This window comes from Eupeodes corollae, chromosome 2 (assembly GCF_945859685.1).
Source record: "Eupeodes corollae chromosome 2, idEupCoro1.1, whole genome shotgun sequence".
Classification (NCBI taxonomy): Eukaryota; Metazoa; Arthropoda; class Insecta; order Diptera; family Syrphidae; genus Eupeodes; species Eupeodes corollae.
The window spans coordinates 14,566,470-14,592,111 of NC_079148.1; the positions used below are offsets into that span (position 1 = coordinate 14,566,470).

A 25,642-nucleotide genomic window follows, 5' to 3' on the forward strand; every position below is an offset into this window, starting at 1 on the left:
TAAATAGTGCTCGAATAGATAACACCACAACGAAGTTGGTTACAAGCAGTCAATGTTGTTTAATATTAATAACGAATGTTTGCACTTTTCACTTTTTATGAAAGGAGTGTTCTATTCAGTTAAGCATTTATTATATGTATATATGAAGATTTTCCATAAGTGTTTTGGTTTACATAAAAAGTGAAAACAATATAATTGGTTTTCTTATACGTGTTTTTATTTATTGGTATCAATAAATCGAGTATTTTTACGTGAAATAAATTCATTTGGCATATTTCTTTTTAAGTTCAGAATTTGAGTTTTAAGGAGGGAGAGTTTGATTAGAGCTCATATCATACTTTTTAGGTATAAAACAAACTGTTGAGCTTAACTGTCAAAAGTTCTAGAATGCACAATCAGAAAACAATAGTGAAGTAAGTCAAACTTAGTTTTTTTTACTCTATTAGCCTAATTATTTTAGTCAAAGCTTAAATAGCGTACACAAAAAGACACAAAACGCGTGATATGTCTGAGCTAAAAAAGTTACACCAATAAATTTTTTGACCAATCCTCCGGGAGTAATTCTAGTCATGATAAGTGTTTTCTTATCGGCTTAAAAATGTAGGTCCCCTCCATTCCTGACAACAATCAAGAGTTGTTAGTCACTAGGCCCTAGGTCTCAACGGACCGTTGCACCACTTAATTTATTATATTTGTTATGAAAAATAAATGATATAGTTAAGTATTAAAAATATTGACAGTTTTCTTGAATTATAAAAAACTGTTGAAATTTTTGTCAACAGTCAAAATTTTATACAATTACAATGGCAGATTTCTATAAGAAAGTATCTTTCTGTTAATGTTAATCAGGCTGAACGATTTGTCAATAAAGTTCCAATGTTCTCTTTGAAATAAGGTCGATGAACGTATGATACACGAAAGCACAGACTTGTCTTGAAAAATCATGGATTTAGATTATTGATAACTTTAACTTCGATATATGTCAAAATTTACAATTTGAAAAATCAAGGCCATTACATTTATCTTTTTTTTTAAGTCAAAATCAAGTTGATAGATTCTGGAGCTTAAAACAACGAAAATTCAATCTAAGGACACCAAAAACACTGCTCGCAGATACAAAACGGTCTCGTTTACTTTAAACTTCAATGTAACTGATCCCTTATCATCTAGGTCATTCAGCATTATCCATTGTGAATATTCATTTAAGTCACAATTAAAATGGACGCAGTATGTCAAAACTGACACCTGCTGTCACTGTCAGTGTCACTTTACTTCTCCTTACTTCAATTTCCACGACCGTTGTTTGTTATAAAAATAATTTTTACTTTAATCTTTAATTTCTATTTTTCATTTCATTCTTTCGGACATTTTGAAGTAAATAAGAACAATTTAACAAATATGCCCAAAGTAAAACGCAGCAGAAAACCACCTCCAGATGGTTGGGAATTAATTGAACCAACATTGGAAGAATTAGAGCAAAAGATGCGTGAAGGTAAATAAATGCTAAACATTCAATTGTTCTTAAATAAGAAAAAATGTTTATTTATTTGCATTGCAGCTGAGACAGAACCACATGAAGGCAAACGTATCAACGAATCCTTGTGGCCAATATTCAAGATTCACCATCAAAAGTCACGATATATCTATGATCTGTTTTATCGTCGCAAAGCCATTAGTCGTGAACTCTACGAGTATTGCTTGAAGGAGAAGATCGCAGATCCCAATTTAATTGCCAAATGGAAGAAATCTGGCTATGAGAATCTTTGTTGCCTGCGATGCATTCAAACCAGAGACACAAATTTCGGCACAAATTGCATTTGCAGAGTGCCGAAGTCGAAGTTGGAAGAGGGACGTGTTGTCGAGTGTGTGCATTGTGGATGTCGTGGATGTTCTGGATAGTTTTATTTGAGAAATAAAAACAAACAAATTAAACTTCTTTTTTACATTAATTCTCTCATTTATTAATATGGACAGAATATTTAATAAACGAATTAGCTAATTAAGATTATATTCCTACTTGGAGCATTTGTTTTCTTTCCTTTTTTTCAGAGCTTTTGACATGTTGGGGATGTCTCTAAAACATCACTATTATTCGAATATTCTTGTTTATATATAGACCGTCGACTTTGTACCACGTTGAGTTAATGGAATGAGTTCTGATTTAAAAGACCAATTTATATTTCTCGAAATCAAACCTTATTCTCAATTTTTGTTCGTATACTTTTCATTATACTTAGTTGATGAAGATTCCTTATGGGACATAAAGTTGCAAATAAATAAGTTCAAATCTGAATGCGATTCCAATCACTCCAGATATTTTGACTCCGCGAGGCATTTGCAATGGACAGCTTGAAATTACAGTGTACTCCTTGTAAAAGATCATTTATAAAACGTAACAACTACGTTTTAGGATTATGATTTAAAATATTCGCTTGTTCTAATTTTTTTGTGTTAGTTCTCTTCAAAACTTAATTTTCAAATTTCAATCATTTCAAAATGAAAAATACTAAAACTGAAGATTGTTTTTTTCAATCCGAAAGTTCATTTCAAGAATTGCTTTTTGCAGTAAAGGATGGATTTCAGAAACATTTAGAATTGTTCAAAACCAATCTGGATGTACAAATCAATGTAATTGATTCGATGTGGGTTATCAGTCAGCGATTTTTAATTCTTACGAGGTTAACAATTTAACTTAATTATGGGGCTTCAGTGAATTAAATATCCTTCGGAACTTTTCCCATCGACGAAATTTCGAAAGACAATTATTTTGCCATACAAAATTAAAAAATTTAAATCTTAATAACTTTGGACTCTTTTTTAACGATGGGAAACATTTCGAATGACTTCTTATAGCCCTCTGAACAATTACTTTTTTATTTATACAAACATTTTTAGAGGTGCTGTGTGTATGTGTTCATATCCTCAGGAACAATGTGATCGAGAAGAACGCGAAATACGTGCAGGTTTTAAATTGAAAAGAAAAGAACTCCACAAATCAAAGTAAGTCATTCTTGTACCTTATAATCCAAGAACCGTCATTTTTGCCAAATATGATAGAAATTGAAATTTCAATGAGTATGTAAACCTGAAAGTGTTATTAAAAAAGTGTATATGGATCCTAAAACAGTACGCGAGTTGACTCTATACAAATAGTGTGACACAGACTCAGCTGGTAGGTAACACAGAAGCGAAAAGGAACCAGCTTGCATATTCTATCGGGTCCGACATACACCTCTCAATATAGCAAATCAAATCTCTAGTGGTTTACGCCGAAGCATTGGTGTGAAAGTGGAGGACTTTCGGCTTACCATTGCAATATTTGAAGAGACTTGTTGAAAAGGACTAGAACCAGATCCTGATTGCCGATATACGGGTCGGTAAAATTTTATTTCTTTTTCTTTTTAAAAGGATTAAACTGTGTCCAGAATTCGGAATCACATCAGGTTGTAGTACCCAGATCCTAGTGTCAGATCCTGCAAGAGTAATTCGTGCCATAAACAGTGGTTTCTCAAATAAGACGTTTTTTTTTAGCATATACACTGTAGGTCTCATCCAGCCTTGAAGTGGCCCGACACAGGAATGGTTCGGTGTTGTAAGTCACTATGCTCTGGTTCTTTACGAGCTGTTGCGGCACCTAATTTATTTTATTTATAAAATCAGGTTTTTAAAATATGCCTCTTTCAAAATATTAAATACAACCAAAAATGACGTTCTTAATGTTAATAACACACTACGTGTGTTGTTCTTAACAATAAATTGTATAATTTCTTTTTTCAATTGAGAAGGAACCCTTTTGCAAAAAATAAATAAAAAAGAGGATGGGATGCGACCCACACTGATAAATTTCCATCCCTTCTGTCTTTTGGTCTTACTTTAAAGTTTGTAGGTTTTCATGTTGGGTTAAAAAAGTTGTCAGTTGAATTATTCTTAAAAATATTAAAATTACCAACAATATTTTTATATAAAGAAATAGTTTAGTTTGAAAATCAATCTAGTTTTGTTAAATAGAGTTTTAGTCGAAAACAAATAAACCGTTAATTGATTTTTCTTCAAAAAATATACTTGTTTGGAACTACGTTACAATATATTATATAAAAGTCTCTAGGGTGTTTGGTTCGTAAGATATTAAGGGTTAACCAAGATTGTCACCTTTTTTTAAACTGCTATGGTAAGAAACCGCATACGCAATTTCCTTGAGAACCCTTTCTGCATCTTTCTGCCTTTTTATCTGTATAACAAAATTTATTTTAAGTCGATATCTCTTCTGGTTCTTGAGCTATGGACAACGAAAAAAACGTCGCGAACGTACGGATGTACGAACGTACGTACACACGCATGCACAGACATCTTTCTACAAATCTTTTATTTCGACTCTAAGGACCTTGAAACGTCGAGAACTGTCATAATTTTCAATTTGACAAATCGGACCCATTACAATAACTTCCTATGGGAAGTAAATTATAAAGTAGTAAAGCTTTCACTTGAATAAAAGAACATGATCAGTTGTCATTTTGAAATAAGTTGACTTGACTTGATAGTTAGGGAGATTTTTCTTGTTTTACTTTCCAGACAACTTTCCAATAAAGTTGCCTTAAATAGAAGGCATTTTTTTGGCAGCTTGCCTTACTTTCGAGTCACTTATGTCACCTGAACCTGCCCAATACCTCAAAAAACTATGGATTCACGTAATTTCAATTTCCTGCCACTTGGGTTAAGTGATTCATCGGGACGTCACAACAAATCGAATACAAATCCTTTAAAATGAGTTTTGACGTAAAATTAGTTTTGGAGCAGCTCAATAATAGGATGATAAGAAAACGGTTGTTAAACGCCTGTAAATTTCTATAATCTGTTTGAAATGTTGGCCCCGCATTCAGAGGCTTGAAAATAAATAGAATTATAGTTGGAATAATGAAACTTCAGCTTGCTACAAAGTTTGGTGTTTGTTAGTCAAGAAAAAATTGGTATTGTGTGTCTTTTTGCCGTTGATCCTTACCAACCAAGAGGATAGGTTTTTCAAATCTAATCACTTGCCATTTGTGCCTATCTGTCGAATTGTCTATTTAATAGTTTTGAGAGATACAAACAATTTAAGCAATATCTTGTGTTTGTCAAGGTATTCGACTCGAAAATCAATTTTTATCAACCATTAGTAAATTTTGTTTAGGTTTTTATTTCTTCTAAGAAAACTGTTAAATCGATGTTATTCTTCGTTGCAAGCAAATATTCTGGAGGCAATATCATTTTCAAATTGTGACACAAATATTTTTTGGTGAGAAATGTTTTTATCACAAATTCAACTAATCGGACCAATTACAATAACTTCCTATGGGAAGTTAAAAATGTTATAGAAATATTTTTCTTATAGTCTAAGAGCCTGCAGCAAGTTGGTAGAGTTTAGCAAATTTTGATTGTGTAGTGAAGTTGAATGCTCCATTATATCCAATCCAACTGCCTCACAGGTTTTTTTAGCCTTGGTCGAGGTTGAGTGTTGGAAAATGCCACCTGAATGATACATCAACAAATCAGGAAAAAAATCAGCTTTCTTTGAACTTCAAACCATGATAACTTTTTTCCTATAAAGAAACCAAAATAATAATGTACCAAAATATCAGAAAATTTCCCCTGATTACAAAAATGTGTGTCCAAGACGTTTGGGTTGCCACTTTCTGTATGTTAGACACATTTTAAGCTTTTTTAAATGCGTTTTTTTAGAACTTTCACGGTTATGAAAAATAAGTTCTAAATACTTTGGATTTTAACTATCTACTCAAATTTAAAAAAAACCGTTTTAAAAGGAGTTTTTAAACATTTTAAAAACTTGGTGTCTAGTCTTGTTAACAAAAAATTTATTTTGAATTGTTTTGCAGCAACTCGCAGATTACCACATATTAGTGGATTGTAAGTCTTAATTATTCTTGCATGCTAGTTATGTAGGGGACACCTACAGTTTTTATGCAAAGTTTTTATTGCAAAGTTTTCTTTAATGGGTGATATTAATAAAACGGAGAATCTATGAGTACTGCAGAACAGTATTCAGAGGAGCTATTCAGAGTAGCTATTCAGAGTAGCTATTCAGAGGAGCTATTCAGAGGAGCTATTCAACAACTAATGCCCTGCTTTTTTTTTAATACTTTACAGGCACTCAGAGGGTTATTAGTACCCCTTATATGTTTATATTTAAACACAGTGCCAGCATTAGGAAAACAGGGAAGGATTTAAAAAGACATACCGGTGCACATTGGTCTTAAAGTTCTGAACATCAAAATGGGAGGAAAAAACAGTGTTGGCCAAAGTATTCCACATTCTTGATGTGCGATTTAAGAAAGAATCTCTGTACTTGACAGTACGCCCGAAATTGAGCTCAAGGGTAAACTGATGAGCATTCCTAGAAGTGCGAGTATTACGGCTGAATTGTTTAAGGGGTGGAATGCAACTGGCTAATTCGACAGAACATTGTTTGTAAAAATATCGATAAAACAACGAAAGGCATGAAACATTGCGGTGGTGTTCTAGCGAGGTTAATGTTTCGATTATAGTTCTATCGCCTTTCATTTTGAAAGCCTTTTTTTGTATTCTATCCAAGGGATTTAAAATTGTTTTAGGGGCAGATATGCGAAATATATTCAATCTTTGGAGGGATGAAGGCTTTGTAAATCAGATCAGAAGGAGTAAGAAATTTCTTGCACCGTCGGAGAAATCCTAAGCACCTGGCAGCAATTTTGGCAATATCAAATATATGATCGTTCCATAAAAGGTGATCTGTGATACACATACCAAGTACTGACAGTTGATTAGTTTCTTGGATGCAAGTGCCACTCATAGATAGTGGCATCGGTTGTGTGTTACGCTTTAACGACAGGAGACACATAGAGTTTTCGAAGCATTAAATTCTACACGGTTTTTGATTCCCCATTGTACAATGCTGGCAAGATCAGAATTTAATGTTTAATGTTAAAGTTCCACATCCGAAGGACAAAGATGTGAATCTATAAACGAGTAAGAGAAGCTGAGGGTACTGTCGTCGGCAAAACAGGTTAATGGATTAGAAGTGGCAGAGATAAGATCATTTATGAATATAAAAAGAGTTTTGGAGACAAAACGGAGCCCTGGGGAACACCAGCATTTATTTTATGAATTTCAGACTTGTAAGCATTGAACGGTTAGAAAGGTAATTTCTAATCCAACGAAGAAGAAATTTATCAATACCAAAAGCACGCATTTTCGATAAGAGAGCTCGGTGCCAAACTCTATAAAATGCTTTTGAAATATCAAGTGCAATAATCTTACTTTCTCCAAAGCGATGTAAAGATTTGTTCCACTGTTCGGTGAGATGAACCATGAGATCACTAGTGGACCTATTGCAACGAAAACCATACTGTCGGTCATTCTTCGAGATATTTTTTGAGCTGATAATTAATCAGCGTTTCCATGACCTTGGAAAGAAGGGACGTGAGTGCTATTGGACGATAGTTAAAGGGAGAGGAGGATTCGCATTTTTTAGGGACAGGCTGGACAAATGCTTTTTTCCATCCGCTCGGAAAGGGTCCTGTAGAGAAGAAGAGATGGAAAAGCTTACGCAGTGGTTTTACCAGCTATGAAAAACACCTCTTCAGATCAATTGGGGAGATACTATCCGGGCCAGCGGAATTGTGTATGTCAAGGTCTTTCAGTACTCTTGCAACTGCACGAGTGCGAAAGAAGATTCGTCCCATAGGATCATTTACGCTCTCAAGAACATGAGGACTCATGACACTTTCCGGTAGCGCCGAATTGACAGCAAACTGTACTGCAAGCAAATTGGCTTAATCAATCGAGCTAACATAGGGAGTGTCATTGTGGACGAGCGTTGGAACCGAGGATGATTTCTGATCATGCAAAAATTTGGTTCAACGAATATGACGAATATGAATTTTGCAGATACGATACAATGGTCTGATGTACCTAGAGGCGGTAATACACTGATTGTGTATTTATTAGGGTCAGAGGTAAGAAACAAGTCTAGGGTGTTGGCGGATTGACCTGCAACGTCAGGGATTCGACTTGGCTCATCGACAAGCTGAGTTAATTGATTTAACTCAGCAAAGATCTCAACATACCTTCCTTCCGGTGTTGACTGGCCAGAACAACTAAGCCAAGAAGAATGGTGTACATTGAAATCACCCGCAATGACGATTTCAGTGTGAGGATAATGGGCAACAATTCTTTGAATGGAGTCAGACACAGCATCAAATTCGTTAAAAGCTTATTTCTTCGATATAAAAGACATGTGTGGATGATGTGTTTATTTACCGTGAATTTAAACCACATGAAGTTAAAGTTTGTGTTAGAGCACAAACCATATTGTGGCTGAAGTTGGTATGCAACATAATTTCTTATATATACGGCTTATCCATGATAAGGAAAAAATTATGGTACCAAGTTATACCCATTTGGATTGAATTCTGAATGATTGGAATCTTCATCTATTTGAGTTTCACTCAATGCCAAAACAGCTGGCCTGTTTGATGCAGTGTGGACATATGTGGCAGAGCAATTCTTTCTTAAACCACGAATGTTACTAAAGTCCACCCTGAATGCCGTTTTAAATTAATAACATTTCAAACCACACGGTAGGCTTGTGAAAGATTTCAATCTATAACATTCATTGGCTTCACCTAATGATTGCAATCATTTGAGACTTTATGCCTGCTTTTATTTGAAGTCCTTGCATTCTTCTGAAGTCTGTGCCTTCACGTGAAGTTTTTGCATTCAATTGAAGCCTTTGTTTTCGTTAGTGACTACACAACACACGTTATTCTAAAGTGGCCCATACACCTCGCACAACAGTTTTAGGCGTCGCGTCGCTTACCGCTTTTCGAATTCACACACTGAGATTTTAAAAACTTTAAATGTGTGTAGTGAAATTTCACTACAGAATGCAAAAATAAAAAGAATTCAAAGACTTCAAGTGAATGCAAAGAATGGGCAGGTTCCGACGACATAAGGGACTTGATAGTTAGGCAAGTTTCTAATATCTGATTGGCAAGCTGCCAAAAAATTACCTTTCAATTAAGGCAACTTTATTGAAAAGTTGACTGAAAAGTTTGTCAAGAAAAATCTCCCTAACTATCAAGTCAAGTCTACTCATGTAAAAATGACAGTTGATCATGTTTTTTATGCAACTAAAAGCTGAACTTTATTACGCTATGATTTATTTATTTTCTGCAGAACTCCATTTAATATTTTTTTTAATTTCCTTGTCAATTTGACAAAGCAATTAGAAATTCAAGTTGTGATGGGCTTGTAGCTTGACTGTAAGGAGTTTTTTGTAGACAATAATGTTTTTGATACTTTTTGTATTCTGAACTTAAGGTAGATGTTTGTGAAGTATAGTTTTCAAATTGAAATTCATGACAACTGAAAAACTAACTATAGGTCTTGGTCAAAATTCACTTTCAAAGAACGCAGTTGAATGCAAATGAAGTCCTTAATGTTGTCTAAACCTGGCAAAACCTTGAAATGTTCTTCATTGATTGTTGAAGTTGAAAATATTTTCATTTTCTGATTAAATTTTTAAGATTCGAAATGGAAATCAATTTATTTCTTTTTTCAAAATCCCTCAATTTATTCAATTCTCTTATTTGACTCTTCTTTATTTTCAGCTATACATTGTCAGTATCATTGGAGGATTTGAAACAAATGTGCCAATCATTCGACAAAGCTTTGACAAACACCATCGATCCAAGTTTGCCAAGTCAAATTATTGAAGGCAATAACGAACGTAAACCAATTTACTTCTACATTGAGTTCTATGCTGATTTTTTTAAATTTCTTCGAGACATCCAAAATCAATTGACTTGGTTAAAACCGATGTTGTATGTCGATGACATCAAATCGATTTTAGAATACAAAAACCATTTGCAACCAAATAAGACTGAATTAGATTACTTTGAAAAATCTTTGTACGAATTTTCAAACCAGAAATAAATGTAGATTTTTCAAAGAAGGTTATTTTGTTCTTAAGGAAAAGCTACTCAATTCAAGACTATGTTATCATGAATGTTTATTCTGTTTAATAGTTTAAATTCAACGATAACACAAAAGGACACATGCAAACCTTCATTTCGTGTCCTTATAGGTAGAGGAGCTAGGAGCTGCGCTGCAAAATTTATGATGCCATCCATCTTCGGGGTGTCCTTGTTCTTGGTCACATATCCTTCAACAGAGATGACGACGACGACAACCACGACGAAACCAACGACGACGACAATGTGTGGTGCTCGCGTCATTGGTAGGTTTGGTATGGTGGTGATGATGCCAATGCTCATTCAAAACGACACCCATATGACTGCAAGACTACCACCACCTGCTGGCTCGTAAAAATTGGTTCAATATAACGTGATAAATTCACCTGCAGATTCCTGATCCTGTTTGCACTCATGCCACATGCCACACGCCAACCCCACAAAAAACCCATTCTTGCCAGCGAGCGCTCACTCATGCCTGATGCCTGATGATGGTCGCTGCGGGAAAGCTGACAGAAGATTTATGCTTAGTTCAAACATTAGCGTTTGGAAAAGTCCTCGTTTGGCAGATATACCTATACACAGCTATGTATATGCATGTGACGATGTCTAACAAGGATTTTACTCTGGTGTTTCTGTTTCTGTTGCTACTTGTATAATGTATACAATATTGCTAAGCTAATATGTATCGCTGTCATATAAGATTGCGTCCTTTGGTAAGGACGACATTATGCGGGTAAGGGCAATTTACATTTGTTCTAGAACTAAGCTAAAGGATATTATGTGTGACATGTCTGTCATTGCATTTTGTACATGTTGGTACACTACACACATCAGGATAGTAGAAGATTGAGGAATGTTATGTTTAGTGGTCTTTTTTTGGTGAATTATTTAACATCCTTGACAACTATGGAAATTCAATTCCTTTCTTGTTTTATTTTAAAAGCAAATTGTACACTGACATTTGAAAAGGATCTCGTACTATGATTTCTTAAATATTTAAGATTCAATTCAGTTTGAGACAAGCCTATAAATGCATCAAAAACTTTAAATTTTGTGTCAATGAATTACAAGGTGGTGGCTCTAGAATTGGATTCATGGTAAGGTTTAAATCACGTTTCAAAAATATCGACTATTTTCAAAACATTGAAAGAAATGTAAAAGCGATGTTCTTCGAAAATAGCCATGCAGCTAACTATTCACACCTCAATCAATGTGCCAATAATACTTGAACTTTCAGGAAAAGCCATCATTTCCTCTTAAGCTTAATTAAATGGATTCGTTTTTCAGTAGCGCATCAAGAATGTAAATGTGAAAAGATTAATTTTGATTTTCAAAACTTCCTCTTAGATCAGTACCTGCCCCCAAAGCTCCCACAATATTTTACATCTTAAGAGTACACAAAATTTCTTTAATGTCTACTTCAGCTTGGGATTGTTCCAACGGCAAACGACGTGGGGAGTGTGGTTTACTTACTTTCTTAAGGTGGTGCTACAGTCCTGTGTGAACTAGGGCCTCTCACAACAAACTTCTCCATCTAGCTCGGTCCCTAGCTAAATGTCTCCAGTTTCGCGCTCCAAGTTAGGTGAGGTCACTTTCCACTTGTGCGCGCCACCTGATCCGCGGTCTTCCTCTACTGCCCTGTTGGACTTTTACCCTTCTGGCTAAGTCTACGTCGCTGTACAGCCCGTATAGCTCGTCGTTCCATCTTCTCCTCCACTCCCCTTCGATGCATACGGGACCGTAGATCACACGAAGAACTTTTCTCTCGAAGCGACCCAAGGTGCTTTCATCCGCTTTTGTCCTAGTCCATACTTCTACACCGTATATAGTGACAATTTGGCCCCTCGAAAGAGGACTTTACCAATCAATTTCTTTCTTAGTTCAAATAAACAGCGGTTAGCAAGAGTTATTCTGCGTTTGATCTCAGCGCTGGTTTTGTTTTCTGCGTTTACAGCGGAGCCTAGGTAGACGAAGTCCTTGACTACCTCAAAGTTACGTCTGTCGATGGTGACGTTTTGACCAAGACGTCGTCGGTGTTGTATGTCCTTTCTTGACGACAGCATGTACTTTGTTTTTCCCTCATTAACCGTTAAACCCATTTTTTCCGCCTCTACCTCAATACTCACGAAAGCTCCATTGACATCACGCTGAGTTCTTCCGATTATGTCAATGTCATCAGCATATGCCAGTAATTGGACAGACTTTTGAAAGATAGTGCCTCTAGTGTAGACGTGTGAGCTCTGCACTATTCTTTTAAGCACGATGTTAAAAAAATCGCATGACAGCGCATCACCTTGTCTAAAACCTTTTTTTGACATCAAAAGGTTCTGTTAAGTTGTTTCCAACCTTTATGGAGCAGCGCAAATTCTCCATGGTCATCCTGAACAAACGGCCGAGTTTGGCAGGGATACCAAAATTAGACATGGCTCGATACAGCTCGTCCCTGTAGATGCTCTCATATGCGGTCTTGAAATCGATGAAAAGATGGTGGTTGTCGATTTGGTGCTCTTGGGCTTTTTCCAGGATCTGCCGTAATGTGAATATTTGATCAACTGTGGACTTTCCTGGTCTAAACCCACACTGATAAGGACCTATCAGGTTGTTGACGATGGGCTTTAGACGTTCACATATTACGGCAGAGAAGATTTTATAGGCGATGTTAAATAGACTGATTCCTCTATAGTTGGTGCAGTTTAGAGGGTCTCCTTTTTCCAGGATCGGATAAACAATACTGAGATTCCATTCATCGGGCATGCTTTCTTCCGACCATATCTTACAGATAAGTTGGTGCATGCTCCTAACCAACTTATCTCCTGCTGCTTTAAAGAGCTCGGCATTCAAGCCATCCGCTCCAGCGGCTTTATTAGACTTCAACTTAGATATAGCAATCTTTACTTCGTCTAAGTCGGGAGGACTAGATTGTTGGCTTTCGTCGTCTATCTTGAATGGATCATCCTGCCTGACAGCAGAATTCAGTTCGTCGTCGCCGTTATACAGTCTGCAGAAGTGGTCCTTCCATATCCTCAGCATTGACTGCGGTTTCACTATGATGTTTCGTCTTTGCACCTTTCGGTTCTAGGTTTATGTACCTGTGAATTTTGTTTCACCTGTTCATAAAACTTTCGAAGTTCATTCCTGCTTTTAAACCTCTCAACATCTTTGACCACACGCTTCTCATGCCCTCTCTTTTTCCTTCTGAGAAGTCGGCGTTCCTCTCGCCTCTTCTGCTCATAGAGTTCATGAGCAGCTCTCGTCTTTGTGTGGTTTAGGAGAAATCCCAAATCTGTCGATTATCTCTCGCAGAGTTCAAAGTCCCTAGGCATCTTCATTAATTATTTTTAATGTTTTCATTTGGTAATGTTTTTGAAGAAACATTCGCAAAAGCACAAAAAACACAAAGTTTTCAAAATTATTTTCTAAAAAAAAGTGCTGGACAGAGAATGGACTCGTGAGGAACTTCGTTTTTTTTTTTTATTATTTTATAATGTTCGTCTTTATGACAACAGGCAGTATTGTTATTTAACTGAATTTCATAGAATTTTTCGATTCATTTATTTAACGTTTATGGTGTCCAACAAAATATATTTACCTAAACCTACAAAGCAGGTATTTTTTTTAAATTTAAAACAAAGAACACATTTTTTATTTTTCTATTTCGAAACTCCATAACCCGCAAACTCCTGGATTAAATTTCTTTGACCTTAAAGTGTTTATAGGGTTGGATTTATAATGTCCCTTTTTAACAAACCTTTATCTACCTGTTGAATTATATTTTACAGAAACATACCAGCTAGGTACATGTGAGTTGAAAAACAAGTAGGGGTTTTCATTTATTGGAGTTATTAATCGAAGCAGGTGGTCATTTCTAAAAATGAAGTGCAATAAAATAAATATTGTCTCTTTATTCTTAGAAGCTTTTGTTTCGATTAAGGGGATAGAATTTTGCAAAAAGTTCCCATAAAATATCTTCATGAATCGTATATAAATTGAAGTAATTTTATTTATTGTGAAATAAATATTGTTTCCATTTTTATTGCTTATAATACTTTTCCAATAGGTTTTCATGGTCTTAATTCTATTCTGACTTTTACATCACTCTATCACGTTAGGATTTTTCAATTTTATTTTTTGAAAGTTTTTAAAAGAAACTCTTGCGGTTTTTGACAAAGTTCTTATCTCTTAAACTGACTTTTTTCAAAAATTAGAACACTGTTAAATTCTAACTAATTTTCTCATCAAGTTCTAAAACGTAAGAATTCTGATTTTGAAGTCAGTTTTAGTAAGAACTTTGATTTATTAAAACCTATATTTGGAGGGTAAAGGAGTTTTAAATATTTATAAAATTATGCTCTATACATAAACTTAGAATCACCAGACCACTTCTTAAGTTCATTATAGAGCTTCTCCGGGAAACTGATTGCAGGGAAATAAATCCACCCCAATAAAGTTGTAGTACTTTGTTGGAATCTAATTTCGAAAAAATGTGTTGTTTTAGGTCCCTCTAAATTGGAAATAGATCTCCACTTGTGTATATATTTGTGGCCAAAATGGTTTGATTAATTTTAGAATCTCGAAGGTCCTCATTTGATTTCGTTTACAAACTGTAAACGTTCGTTTGAGTTAAAACTTGGAAGTTATATACATTTTTTGGTAAAACATCGAAAGTTCGAATTTTCTCAAAAACGAACAGATAGATTTTTATTAAATTTTGTTGCAACCTTACTACTGCTTTAGAAGGGTATCCTCATGGAACCGTAATTTTGTTTTCTCAAGAACTAATAAATCAATTTTAATAATTTTAGCTCCACATAAGCTCTGTCTTAATAATACTTGATGATGTCAAATTTTACTTTTTGAAAAAATATAGTTTTTTTTGTCATGTTTGATATCTCAAAAACGGGTTAATATTTGTTAACGTACGTACTTCCGAAAGTTGGCGAAGTTTTTTTTGTCGTCCATAGCTCAAGAACCAGTGAAGATATCGACTTCAAATAAATTTATTACAGATATTATTGCAGAAAGGGCTCTCAAAAATGACTTTGGAAAAGCACTCAACACTTCACCCGCTGGTTAAATTCCAGCACGACACTATAGCTGCACTTAACCGTCATCGTGTTTCCGTTACTTGCTTCCTGGACGTCGAAAAGGCGTTTGACAGCGTTTGGATCGAAGCACTCATACATAAATTTAACCTACATACTTGGTTTCCCATCCGTTCTAATTAAAATGTTGTTTTCATTGCTTTCTTCCAGGAACTTCTTTGTCCAGTTGGGAAAATGCAATCTATATTGAAAATCTTAACAGCAGGAGTAGCTCAAGGCTCTCAACTTGGACCGTTCCTCTTCAGCTTGCTGACCAGCGACCAACTTGCATCCAGGACTGTGAGAGTCTTCTTTTCGCCCATGACTCGCTCACATACACTTCATAGAAGTGTCCTATTATTGCAGCCAGGAATATAGAGACCCATCTTAGCAGACTGTTCAACTTCTATAAGAAATGTGGAATAAGAATCAACACCACGAAATCAGAACTAGTCTGTTTCCGAAGGTCCAGCAACGGTAGATCGGCGACAAGGTGCAGAAGCATTGATATCTCACTCTCAGATGGATCAGTGAGAAATGCCAAATATCTGGGTATTCACTTCAACGAGTTGTTAAAATTCACCCTAGACTCGAGAGCTGTCTTAAGAAAGGCTAATTTGGGCCGCCATCGCCAATCCATTAACCCGCTCCTCAAAAGAAGAATGGGACTCAGCGAGCCAACTGAATTGCTAATTCACCGAGTGTAGTTCACAATCTCAAAGACATCCATGAAGGAACTTCTCGTTTTCGAAACGACTGCACTGGACTCTGCTTAAACTACCAGAGGCAGACACACTTCAGCAACAAAAGAGTCTATGACGAAGCCAAAATAATTCCCTTGGACAAGGTATCTCTTCCAAACAGCCATGAACAGCACGGGAGGATTGAACAACCACCAAAACGAGCTAATCAGAAGGATGAACTCCCAGCAACGTTACCTTGAACCCAGACATCTGTGTGCTATGGATATACTAATCGAGGAACTTGAGCCCACCATCGAAGAAGTAGATCTTCAATTTTACGCTGATACGGAGTCAGCTTACCACCGAGGATACCATCCTAACAAACAGACAACCGGGCCTGAACACCCCGAGGATTTATTAATTTTCATTGATTTTTTTTATCTAACAACAGTAATATTTTAGTTTATTCTTTAATTTCTAAGAACACTCAATATATAGAGTTAGGCCCCCTAAGGGCCAACACCATATTTTATCATTATCATTTAATATTTAATTATAAGTTTATTTTAAGACAATTTTAATCAGCCTTATTGTGAGTTTCGCCCGAACAACATTCCACCCGGAAAATTTGACTTTTCACTTTTCGCCTATTGTGAGTTTCACACGAAAAATTATTCATGTTCGAAAAATTCCCCTTATTGTGAACGATCATTTCGGGCGGAATGATATGCCGTTAACAGTGATAATTTTCACTTATTTTTATGAGGCGAACGAGAGCATAATAAGTCGGAAAATGTAAGTTGATTGTTTATTTTTTTAAGATAAGAAAAGTTTAAATTCAAGTTTTTTGTTATAATACAGGAGCAAAACAATAAAAAAAGACCCAAGTGATATGCTGCTTAGTAAAATGCAGGAAAATCCAGAAATTTGCCAAAGGCTTTACAAAAGCAAATCGAGAGAAAGTGGCCGAATTTTGGAAGAGACTTACCTTGGAATTAAATAGTGCAGGGCCGCCGGTAAAGAGTGGGTTTGAATGGAAAAAAGTAAGAATCAATTTTATTGTGCTTGCGACCGATTAAAATGAAAACATGCATGCTTTTAGGTTTGGACAGATCAGAAGCGATACGAGGGAGTAGGAAGTTCGCTGTCCTTTGGTTTGGCTCGCCTACAAAATGATATACAAAGTGCCAAACAATGCGAGTATGATGCTACATTGCACCCGAATGAGGTAGAGTGCGTTGAAGCTGCTGATGATTTTTTTTTTGAAACGGAACTTATACAGGCAGACAACAGTGTGCAACCAACTCCTACAACATCTCAAGCCGCAAAGAAAAGAAAGATGAGTACCAACGATATCATTGTGGAGGAGCTACAGACACAAAAAATACTTTGTAACAAAGTGACCGAGGGGGTTTCTGTAATGAGAGACCACAACACTGAAGTCCAGAGCGGCATTAAGAAAATGTACGGATCATTGGACCGCCTGGGTGATATTAACAAAGAATTATTGAAAGAACAACAGAGGCATAATAAAGAAATGGAAAATCTTCGTAAGTCTGAGCTGGAAAACAAAATTGAGAAAGACCGAAGAATGTTAGAACAGAAGATTGAAATCATGCGAAGAAGAGATTGTAATGACCCAGCATTTTAAAAATACGATATTCATACAAAGAAATCTTAAAAATGCGTATATAAGATAAAAGCTGTGATTTTTTTTTACCTAGATAATAAGTTGACTGAATTTGAAATGAAAGCTGTGAGATTATTTAATTACTAGAATTAAGACAAAAACTGTATTTAAAATCCAATTTTAATTTTAAGACAAGAGCTGTGAATTTTTTTTTAATAGCATATAAGAGCAAGTTAATTTTTTTTAATAAAGGAAATCTACTTTAAAGTTATAAAAAAATTATTTTATTGCAATATAAGAACACTACAAATTAAAACATTTAAAAATTAAAGAGAATTTGCGATGTCTGTGCGAATGAGCTGGCTTATTGTCAGATAGCTTGAGTTCAATCTATCGGATTGCACGTTTTCGAATGAGTCAATCATAAAGCTTTGACCATCAGGCATAGAGTTTAAACAGGCTAAGTCACTTTTGTAGTAAATGCATATGTTGTGCAGTACTGCAAAAACATTAATAATTTTGACAGCCTTTGTAGGAGCGTAGTACATTTCTCTCGCACTCAGTAAACATCTCCATCTGTTTTTAAGAACACCATTAGTTCTCTCAATTATGTTCTCTCCATCATAGTGGAGGGAGGATTTATTGCGCTCCTCACTTTTCTGAACGTGCCTATTTTTCGAACTGTCACTCCTGATTCGAAGGAAATTTTCATTCGGGCGAAATTCACAATAGCTTTTAAAATTTCGGGGGTACAAAAATGTTTCAGGGGAAATGTTTTCCGGGCGAAACTCACAATAAGGCTGAATATATGAAATGTTCCATAAAGATAAAATGTAATGTAATGGGCTCTCAAGACAATTACGTGGGTAGTTTTTTTTTTACTATAACAGTTTAAAAAAAAGGTAAACATTTTGGTTAACCTAAATATCTCACGAATCAATGTCGCTAGGGACTTAAATTAAATTATATATTATGTAATGTAAAGTTGTACTGTAACGTGATACCAATTAAATATATTTTTGGAAAATCCAATTAAAGTTGTTTTTATAAAGGACAAAAAAAACGGGAAAAAGAAAAAATTTGCACCTCGAAAATTTTATGACTAAAAAATCATTTCATCAAAAATTTGAGATTATGGCTTTTAACGAATTTTAACTTATAAGAAATATTGTTTTTATCATTCAAAAAAAAACTTAAGAAAAATTTATAAAAGTTCGTAAAAATTGATTTTAGACTCAAATATCTTTTCAAAACTTTGAAATATGGGTGCTTCAAACTACTTTTATCTTTTAAAAAATATTGTTGTCAACATTCAGTTAAATTTTGAGAAAAATCGAATAGATATTTTTCTTACAAAAAATAAAAACCTAAACAAAAATTAAAAAAAGTTGTTAAAAAAATATTTTTTTGACTCAAATATCTTTTCAAAAATTTGAGATTATGACTTCAAATTATTTTTAACTTATAAAAAATATCGGTTTCAACATTCGGTAAAATCGTGCGAAAAATCAAATTGACGGTTTTTTAACAAAAAATAAGAAACTGAACAAAAACATTACTAAAAATTGAGGCTTAAATAATTTTTGACTGAAATATATTTTCAAAAAGTTGAAAAAGTTATGGCTTCAAACTAATTTTATCGTTCTATCATTTTGTTTCACCAATTAACGAAGTTTTGAGAAAAATCGAATTGACAGTTTCCTAGCAAAAAGTAAAAACCTTAAAATGAATTACTAAAACTTGGTAAAAATTTACTTTCGACTCAAAAATATTTTCAAAAACTAAAAATATTGGCTTCAATCTTAATATATATCACAGAAAAAATTGTTTTCGACATTCAGTAATTTTTTTGAAAAATCAAACAGTCCGTTTTTTTCATACAAAAATAAAATTTACAAGAAAAAGTACGCAAATTTGGTAAAAAATTGATGTTCTGTTCTTGATATATCTCAAATTAATTTCATTCATCTAATTTGTAAAAATTAAAGAAATGCTGAATAAGGCGATAGGCCAAGTTATGACCTCTCAGAACTTGGTAACTTCTTTATCCCGATTAGTTACCGTTTTCGAGTTACAGCTGTTTCACTAAAATTTGGAAAAACTCCTACGCTTTGTCGTTTTTTCACACCCCCTGTCAAAACTTATTAATTTTTGAAGTAAAGGGTGGTTTTTTTGAGGTTAGGATTTTCATGCATTAGTATTTGACATATCACGCGGGATTTCAGACATGGTGTCAAAGAGAAAGATGCTCAGTATGCTTTGACATTTCATCATGAATAGACTTACTAACGAGCAACGCTTGCAAATCATTGAATTTTATTACCAAAATCAGTGTTCGCTTCGAAATGTGTTTCGCGCTTTACGTCCGATTTATGGTCTACATAATCGACCAAGTGAGCAAACAATTAATGCGATTGTGACCAAGTTTCGCACTCAGTTTACTTTATTGGACATTAAACCAACCACACGAATGCGTACAGTGCGTACAGAAGAGAATATTGCGTCTGTTTCTGAGAGTGTTGCTGAAGACCGTGAAATGTCGATTCGTCGCCGTTCGCAGCAATTGGGTTTGTGTTATTCGACCACATGGAAGATTTTACGGAAAGATCTTGGTGTAAAACCGTATAAAATACAGCTCGTGCAAGAACTGAAGTCGTACGATCTGCCACAACGTCAAATTTTCAGTGAATGGGCCCTAGAAAAGTTGGCAGAAAATCCGCTTTTTTATCGACAAATTTTGTTCAGCGATGAGGCTCATTTCTGGTTGAATGGCTACGTAAATAAGCTTGGTTGACATGTGGTTTCAACAAGATGGCGCTACATGCCACACAGCTCGCGATTCTATGGCCATTTTGAGGGAAAACTTCGGAGAACAATTCATCTCAAGGAATGGACCGGTAAGTTGGCCACCAAGATCATGCGATTTGACGCCTTTAGACTATTTTTTGTGGGGCTACGTCAAGTCTTAAGTCTACACAAATAAGCCAGCAACTATTCCAGCTTTGGAAGACAACATTTCCGAAGAAATTCGGGCTATTCCGGCCGAAATGCTCGAAAAAGTTACCCAAAATTGGACTTTCCGAATGGACCACCTAAGACGCAGCCGCGGTCAACATTTAAATGAAATTATCATCAAAAAGTAAATGTCATGGACCAATCTAACGTTTCAAATAAAGAATCGATGAGATTTTGCAAATTTTATGCGTTTTTTTTTTTTAAAGTTCTCAAGCTCTTAAAAAATCACCGTTTACTATGACATGATGTGAAAAAACATCGTAAATTGACTTTGTTTATTACAAATTATAAAAAATACTGATTTTATTGCATTCAAAACACATCCAAATCGCTCTGTTTTAATTTTTAGAAGCAGAAATGCAGTTCAAAAAATGTAAAACTAAATAACAGAAAACCGTTTTCTATAAGGTAAGACAGTATGAGTAAAAACACCAAGAAAATACGAACCGCATGAAATTCAATTATTGTAAAATAAAGTTATATAAACGTATCTACACTTAAACTAAAAATATCTTAAATTTCTTCCTCAACCAAAGAAGTCAAAATCTTATATCTTAAGAATAATTTCAAAAATATCTAACTAGGTAGGTACCTAACCTATACAAATATTATGCTCTTGAAAAAAATTTAATTCGATTTATTCAATTTTCGTCAAGAGTTTATCTTCTCCTTGGGACTTGCAGAACAAAAATGTCATAAAATATAGAACCTAATACTTTTCGAGCGTTTTGCAAAGAGAAATATTATGTAGGTACGAGGACCAAGCTTACTCAGCAAAACATTTTTATAAAGTTGATACTCAATTGATGCAATTGACCTCTGACCTGATGGATGATGACGTTTTTGTGTGTGTGTGTGTGTATATAGCTGTGTGCATTCTGGTGCATCATTATAAGAAAACACTATACCTGGAGGTACTCCTGTTTGTATCAATCAATGTAAAAGCGAATATCGTATCCTTTTCGATAAAATACTTTATGATGTGTCCTTCTCTCCATCACATCATATTTATAGGATACAATTCGAAAAGTTTGTTATTCGGAAGTTGTAACCATTCGTCGTCGTCCACGTCCGTCGTATATCAAAAGCACAAAATATAGAAGTTTGTAGCTCCATATTTGCTAACAAAGCTCGTTTTATATTTTGTAGGGTGACCAGATTTAGCAAAAAAAAGTAACTTCTTTAGTTCATAACTTCTACTTGGGAACCCTATAATTGCCATATTTTGTATTGTATAGTATACATATTTTTAAGGTGATACAATTAAATTGAGGAAACTGAAAAGTTTACAAAAAGGATGAATGTCATCGTAACGGGTTTAAGCGCGGAAAATATAGATGAAGCTAAAACTGAATTTCAGCAAGTATGTAGCTCAACCCTTAGAGTGCCTGCTACCATTAACCATGCTCGTAAAATCAGCCCAGCAAACGCAAATAAAACGCCATTTGAGCTTGCTAATTCCACTGAAGTCCAGGCGGTTCTGTCATCAACTAAACACTTAGCAAGAACACGGATTTCCATTAACAAGGATCTCACTGAAAATGAACGGTCAGAACAATTTCATTAGCGGCAAGTTAAACGATACCTTTCCAGAGCTGACAGCGGTTTTCGTATGGAAATAAAACGTTGGACTCCCACTGGTAACGGGCGCAGACGATATAAGTGCAACCCAGAACGCGTAATAAAGACGACAAATGAAGATGACAAAACATTTATTGAAGATCTTTAAACTACACTGAGTTCCAGCAATAAAAACTCAAAACTTCGGCAGAGCAAGTGGAGGGAGTTTATTTGGGTATAATAAAGGTATAGAGTCTGCACACCATCTACAATTTATAAACTATAATGAAACTATCATTCCACGAGGAGTATTTCAAGGTGAAACTGTCAATTTAGTTCCATGCTACCTAAACTGTAACCATTGGAGCAGAGATTTCAACATTTTGAAAAATTCGTTTGAAGAATTTGGGGTGAGTAATTTCATATTGATGGGGGATCTTAATGTCAGAACAGGATTAAGGGGTTCAGTAGATATTGGGGCAGTACCACAGCAGTCAGTCACAGATTCTAGAAGTTCGAAAGATTCTACCACTCACAGAAACTGCAATGCTTTTCTTGAGTTTCTGGAAGATATTGGTGCGTTTATTCTTAATGGCAGACGCTTTGGTGATACAAGTGGAGAATTCACATTCGTATCAAGTAGAGGATCATGAGAGATTGACTATTGTTGTTCATCTTACAATTCGGTAGAAACAATTGAAGATTTTTCTAAAGACTGTAAGACATACTCAGACCACATGCCCTTAATTCTAAAATTAAAGTCATCTGAAGACATCCCTAGATGAAGTGGATAGAAATAAAACATCCAGATTACATAAAGAAGCTAAACGAAGCTATACCTCTGTACGTTGTGCGTGAACATCACATTGAATCAAGATGTGAGACGATAAAAAAGTGTGTGTACGAATTCAATGGACGATCTAACAACCAGGCTATAAAATTCGAAAGGAAAAAATTATGCCGCAGCAAAGATATAAGGTTCTCTGTAAGTCCAAACAGTATGAATATTTGGACAACATTTCTCTACAACTTATGCAACTGTGAATTAGGGAAAAGAATGGTGGAGAATCGCAAAAGAAATACGTGGAAATTCAACGAACATTGGAATACAAATCACGGCTAACGAGTTCATGGAACATTTCAATGACACACGGAATTCAATTTCGTCAAGTATTACGTTACCTATAACAGTTTTCGAAACCATTCATATTCCAATGCTTGATAGTCAAACAGACCTATCTGAAGTGTCCTCAGCAATAGAAAAAACAAAAGAAAACATATACCTTCTTCCTTCAGAAAGTCAATAATTTTCACTCTATACAAAAAGGGTGATGCCACTATCGCTTCCAACTATCGTGGGCTCCCTTTTCTGGCCACGCCTTACAAAATATTTACAACAATTCTGCTCAGGAGGCTCACTCTCAGGATCAAAGAGAACAACATACTCGACGAATACCAAGCTGCATACAGCAAACAATATAGTACAGTTGACCAAGTCTACAACCTTTCTTGTATCGTCCAACTTCAGCTGAGCCTGAGCTAGAAGAAAAAGCGTTACGTTTTCTTGGTAGGTTTGTCAGCAGCATTCGACAACATTAACAGAGAAGCTTTGTTTTACAAATTATCAAAGATAGGCGTCTCTACGAAACTGGTGTCTATTATACGTTTATTGTACGAAGATACGACTGCAACAGTCTGGAATGGAACTAGTACGTTTAGCTTCTTCCAGACATCCAAAGGAGTCAAACAAGGATGCGTACTGATTGCTATTCTATTTGTACTATTCCTGAACGATCTACAATTAGAACTTCCAACTGGTCTCACTGTGAATGGTATGCAAATAAATGTTTTGTTATTACAGAACTAGTACCCTACAATCGATCATCGATAGCTTCGGCAGATATTGCAAAATTTGGAACCTTGCGGTCAACTTAGAAAAGTCTGAAATATTAATTGTTAGGATAACTAATCAATACAAATATCTTGGCATTTACTTCTCTTACAACATGTCCTGGTCATATCACTTAACAAAAAGACTTACATTATCGAAAAACTCAATCAACTCAACATGGTCGAAATTTGTAAAGAACAAGTTGTTACTCACTCTGTTAAATATAAAGTGCACGATGTAGCAACAAAGTCAATAATGCACCACTGTGCGCAAGTAGGAGGATACAAGGAACACATTCAAACTGAAAAACTACAACGTTTCTTCGTCAAAAGATGCTTTGGTCTGCCTGATAATACACCTAACTATGGAATACACATCGAAACTGGTCTTGCAAAGGCTTTCCTAAGTACATTAAAGATACATCTATCATACATACGCAGAGTGATGTTAATGCCATATAACCGCTTCTCGCGTATCCTTTTTGAAGCAGTCATCGAGAAAAATATTTATTGGGCCCAGGAATGGCCTTTTTCAAGAGATGGAGATTGATTTCAGTCCCGAAACTCCAGTTTCAGAATGGAATCAAATGCACAAATTGGTGCTTACAAAGCTAGTAGAAAAGCATTGGGGCGATTTTACCAGCAATGCAATGCAGTCACAGTTTCAGGACGAATATTGTAATCTTTTGTATGCGGAAGTCCCGAATTACTTTAAAGATAATAATGTCCGCGACATGATCAGCTTAACCTTAAAAGCAAGGTGCGGTCTTTTGAACTTAAATGCTAAAGCTTTTCGCAATGACTCTGTTGGCCTATGCACTCTATGTAATAAGGATGCGTCAGAAAATATTAACCACTTCATTGGTGTGTGCCCCATATTTAGAGGATACCGACAAAAATATCTTGGAAGCGTAACTTTAAATCGGCTAACTTTCCTAAACATTTTAAATGGATCTTGCTACCCAAAACTCTACAATTTTTTAAAAGACTCGCTCAAATATCGTAGTTTAATAATAAATGAATTTTGTTAAAACTTGCTAAGCTTTGCTTTAATTTAATTATTTTTTTTTTGAACCTGACAGACGACTTAAAAACGAGTTATTGTCATACTTAATTTTGAATACCAGCCTAATAATGTTTTTGTCAATTTTTTTTAATGGAAATAAAATTATATTATCTTATCTATCTTTCTATCTTGTCTATCAAGAAAATTATTTTGCAACCACACCTGACATTTGAAAAGTACATTGAGCCAACTTTTTCTTTTTCAAATCGATTGTAACCATTGTATTCTCGTTCCGTTCTTTTAACCTTTGAAAGTTCTTTTTGGCACAGCTAAAACTGAAAATTCGTGTTGGATAGATTATCCTGGATAGATAAATTTGTAGATATCTTATCGAACGAGTTGAATAGCTAAATTTTGGCAACTTTCAAAAAGCACGCAAACATTTAGATTTCTCTATCCAAAATTGCTATAAAATAAAATTTTCAACATCTTTTAGAAATTTAAATCATTTTTCAGGTTCATCTGAATTCAACCATATATGCATCAGCTATTATGACAGATATCTACATACCAGAACTTCTTGCAGCCAATGGCTGAGTTTCAGCTGTAACATGAAGAACTGTCAAAGGTTGACCATTTTGTTCTACTGTCATTTCTTATTCTGGCACATATACGTTTCAGTATTGAAGTTTGAGTTCACTTAAATATGAGAACCATTTTTAATTCCGGATGTTTAAATTTTGACAACGAATCAATATGGAGTTTTT

The 25,642-nt window shown here is 35.0% G+C and overlaps 2 protein-coding genes across 2 annotated transcripts; both read left to right on the forward strand.

Moving 5' to 3' along the window:
• The first annotated feature begins 1,256 nt into the window (after window positions 1-1,256).
• On the forward strand, window positions 1,257-2,016 carry LOC129946108 (protein BUD31 homolog). The gene is made up of 2 exons (XM_056056149.1): window positions 1,257-1,492; window positions 1,559-2,016. The coding sequence occupies exons 1-2, from the start codon at window positions 1,399-1,401 to the stop codon at window positions 1,897-1,899; spliced, it is 435 nt and encodes a 144-aa protein (XP_055912124.1). The 5' UTR covers window positions 1,257-1,398; the 3' UTR covers window positions 1,900-2,016.
• A 374-nt stretch (window positions 2,017-2,390) lies between these two features.
• LOC129944750 (uncharacterized) lies at window positions 2,391-9,969 on the forward strand. The gene is made up of 3 exons (XM_056054415.1): window positions 2,391-2,678; window positions 2,896-3,000; window positions 9,645-9,969. Exons 1-3 carry the CDS (start codon window positions 2,497-2,499, stop codon window positions 9,967-9,969), a joined length of 612 nt encoding a protein of 203 aa, XP_055910390.1. The 5' UTR covers window positions 2,391-2,496.
• Window positions 9,970-25,642: the final 15,673 nt, after the last annotated feature.

Bases quoted from the DNA above. Each gene is read 5' to 3' on its own strand.
- LOC129946108 (XM_056056149.1), top strand. From the start codon at position 1,399: ATGCCCAAAGTAAAACGCAGCAGAAAACCACCTCCAGATGGTTGGGAA. The intron at 1,493-1,558 runs GTAAATAAATGC...TTTGCATTGCAG, and splicing joins AGAGCAAAAGATGCGTGAAG to CTGAGACAGAACCACATGAA.
- LOC129944750 (XM_056054415.1), top strand. From the start codon at position 2,497: ATGAAAAATACTAAAACTGAAGATTGTTTTTTTCAATCCGAAAGTTCA. The intron at 2,679-2,895 runs GTTAACAATTTA...AAACATTTTTAG, and splicing joins CGATTTTTAATTCTTACGAG to AGGTGCTGTGTGTATGTGTT. The intron at 3,001-9,644 runs GTAAGTCATTCT...CTTTATTTTCAG, and splicing joins AAAGAACTCCACAAATCAAA to CTATACATTGTCAGTATCAT.